Here is a 3,178-nt window from a genome sequence, read left to right on the forward strand (position 1 = left end):
ACATTTGCATTGTAGCTGCTCTATCTCATGAAGTTGTTAAAGAGATAGAGAATGAAGAAACTCACAGGGAGAATACATATAGGAACAAAGAGGAGACTAGCTGAGAATGACAAAGGTAAAGCTCTTTGAGAACAAAACTGGAGAGTGGAGACTATGAATCCTATATCAATTATATATATATATATATATATATATATATATATATATATATATATATTCTTTTAGCAGCATTTGCTTTGTCATCTTTGGATCAAAGAGCTTTTTAATTTTCAAAAGCACTACATTGCAACAACAACATGGAATGAAGAAATTTTCAAAAACACTCTTTTAAGAAATTTTTAATTGCACTACATTGCAATAAGGAGTATAAAATGGTGTCTTTCACACCTTTAAAAAAAAAAAAAAAAAAACAAACAAACTTGCTTCAGATCACTTCCATCCTTCAAATCTGGATAGCTACCAGCAGTTTAGAGAAAATCAAAAGATGAGAAAGTTAGTCAATTAAACTACTGTTGGTTACAAGAGAAAACATATGCATGATCATCTAAATAAAGGTACACTTTCAGCTCACTCAATATGTATGCTCTGCACTATTCTTTTTAAGTCAGTAGTTGTTAATTTTTTTTCAGTATTTTCTGGTCAGTTTTGTGTTTTATCTTCTTCCAGAAACTATACAATATCAATATAGTGTATAATTACAGTGACTATTTTTAAAATGTATGTGCATAATTATGAAAATTTGAACTTTATATTCTCTATTTGATAAAAAATAAATTTATAGTTCAAATATTTTTGAATTCAAATTCTTTTATTTGCTTAATCAAAAAAAAAAAAAAAAAACCATCCTGGCAAATGCGTACAACACAAATTTGTTTTCTTAATAAATCTGAAACTAAAAAAAAAAAAACACATTTTAGATACAGATCTATAGTTTTCAGCTTAGGGACTACTTATCTTTATCAATTTCGTCTTAGCGCCTCTAAATCCAAGCTTATGAACTGCGAAATTTGTCTGCATGTACATCTACCGTGCTTCTTGTGCTTTTCTACGCCTATATTCGTTTGTTGCTGGTCAGATGTAGATAGATCTGTAAACACAGAATTAGGGTTTAGGATTAACAAATTTAAATGAAATTTGTCGTGGTATGTAATTTAAACGTACCGTGTGAGAAAGAATCTTTCTCTATACCCATGGAAGACGATGCTCATTAGTCTAGGTTCAAACTGTGCGGAAATTTTAGCGTCCAAGCGGTCTAATGAGATCGTGGCCGAGACTTCCATTCCCACAGTCTCTAATGTTCGCCAGGATCTTACAGAGTTCCAGGAGAGACATGCAAAACTTGTTCTCACATCGGTGAAGGAAATCTCTAAACTAAGGTATGAGTTATACCCGTGTGATGAGAGAAAGAAAGTTTTGGAGAATCTATTTCATTCTAGTTAACAGCCATATAGCCCCTTATGAAAAGAGATACATGAATTCAGAGACAGTTTCTAATCATTCTCGACTCCTCACTAGCGCTCCGATCTCTCTGTTTTTCACTTCTGCTTTCCTATTAATGGGGAGTAATAAGGACACTGAAGAGACTACTGCCCATGGAAATGAGTGGGAGGTTGTATCACTAATTGCATCTGCATATGCTGCTGCTCTTGGTTCAAAACAAGAGGATGCAAATGATGAGCATAAAGATAGTGGGGAGTATGAAGCTGAAACTTCCAGTGCATTGTTTATGTCTGGTCACTTTGTCTTTCTATCAAGTCAGCATGAGAATTTGCCACTGAAACAAGAAAACAATGAGATTCTTACTGAAAAGGTGGTTAAAGAGGCTGAATTTGTCTCTGCAGAAGGTAGTATGGTAGACATGAAAAATGAAGAGTATCTGAAAAGTAAAAGATTGAGCTCTCCTGAGTTTTCTGGGATATAGATATTTGATGAAAATGGTAACCGGTTATCTATTAGTGGTGCAGAATTTGAAGGTGATGCAGTTTTGCAAGGGTTAAATTTGGTGGATAAGGAACCAAGTTTATATAGTGCTGCAACATATAGTTCCTTACATAATGAAGAGCACATGCTTGGTTCAATGGTCTTGGATGAAAGTAGTGCAAGCAATGATCCATTTGAGTCTCTTCAGCAGATCTCTGATTTAGATATATTAGAGACAGTTTTGCTTGGCTTTTCTGCTACATTTTACCTTCATTTGCAAGGATCAACTTGTAAGCGAAAAAGGTGATCACAAGTTAGAACCTGAATATGATGCTGAGTCTGCAAAGAGTGCAAAGTGTAATAAGAAAAGGAAAAACAAATTTGATGATGCAAAATCTATTGAAGTTGGTATCAACAGTCCGAGTGAATTCTATTTTTGGTCCTACTGTTATATGGGCGTTTCCAATTTTAGTCCACCTTAATTTTTTTTGCCACTTTACAACCACACTTGGTTCAATGTTCTCATTTCTTTTAGTCAAACATAGTCTTGGATGAGAAGAAAGATCAAAATACCCCTAGATTACACGGCCTCTTGATGGAAGTACTAACGGTGGACTAAAAGTGGAACACAATCAATAATAGTGGTCATAAAGTGACAAAAAAATTAAGGTGGACTAAAATTGGAAACACCTCTATAACAGTAGGACCAAAAATGGAATTCACTCCAATTGTCATTTTGTATCTAAGCTGGACGTGCAGGATCTACACGCTCCAGCTTAGGGGGGTGTTAGAGCATGAAAATACAAAGCAAGGAAAGGTTGACGAGCTGCATACTGATACATTAACTAAGTGAGGGGCATTAATGACTTTCTATAGTTCTTGAATGAGTTGAATCGGTTACAACCGCCATCCTGTTTCTATATATATATATAAAAGAAGTTTCTTGTTCTTCTTTCCGTATTGTAACAACACAAAACAATATATTGAATAAACTGCTTTCTTCTTCCTCACACCATACATGTAGCGCTCGTCCGTCACAATCCGACATTAAGTTTTGTGAGAATCTAGTTTTAAAAATCATTTTGTAAATAATTCAAAGGAAAAAATTAACTTACAGGTATGATGTGATGATATATAATTAATAAATGACGAATATTGTAATTTTTCCAACATATTATTGTTGTTGTTATTATTACCCCATTTCATTTTATATGTTTATTTCAATTAACGAGATTTGACTGGTGTTATTTACAATTCA

The 3,178-nt window shown here is 33.7% G+C and overlaps 1 protein-coding gene across 1 annotated transcript; it reads left to right on the plus strand.

Moving 5' to 3' along the window:
- Positions 1 to 1,200: 1,200 nt before the first annotated feature.
- On the plus strand, positions 1,201 to 2,227 carry LOC109170901 (ATG8-interacting protein 2-like). Its single transcript, XM_019320039.1, has 3 exons — positions 1,201 to 1,376; positions 1,468 to 1,844; positions 1,965 to 2,227. Exons 1-3 carry the CDS (start codon positions 1,201 to 1,203, stop codon positions 2,225 to 2,227), a joined length of 816 nt encoding a protein of 271 aa, XP_019175584.1.
- Positions 2,228 to 3,178: the final 951 nt, after the last annotated feature.

Source organism: Ipomoea nil, unplaced genomic scaffold (genome assembly GCF_001879475.1).
Source record: "Ipomoea nil cultivar Tokyo-kokei standard unplaced genomic scaffold, Asagao_1.1 scaffold3377, whole genome shotgun sequence".
Classification (NCBI taxonomy): domain Eukaryota; kingdom Viridiplantae; phylum Streptophyta; class Magnoliopsida; order Solanales; family Convolvulaceae; genus Ipomoea; species Ipomoea nil.

Coding starts and splice junctions, on each gene's coding strand:
- LOC109170901 (XM_019320039.1), top strand. CDS start 1,201: ATGCTCATTAGTCTAGGTTCAAACTGTGCGGAAATTTTAGCGTCCAAG. Junction 1,377..1,467: donor AAGGAAATCTCTAAACTAAG/GTATGAGTTATA, acceptor TTATGAAAAGAG/ATACATGAATTCAGAGACAG. Junction 1,845..1,964: donor TGAATTTGTCTCTGCAGAAG/GTAGTATGGTAG, acceptor TTAGTGGTGCAG/AATTTGAAGGTGATGCAGTT.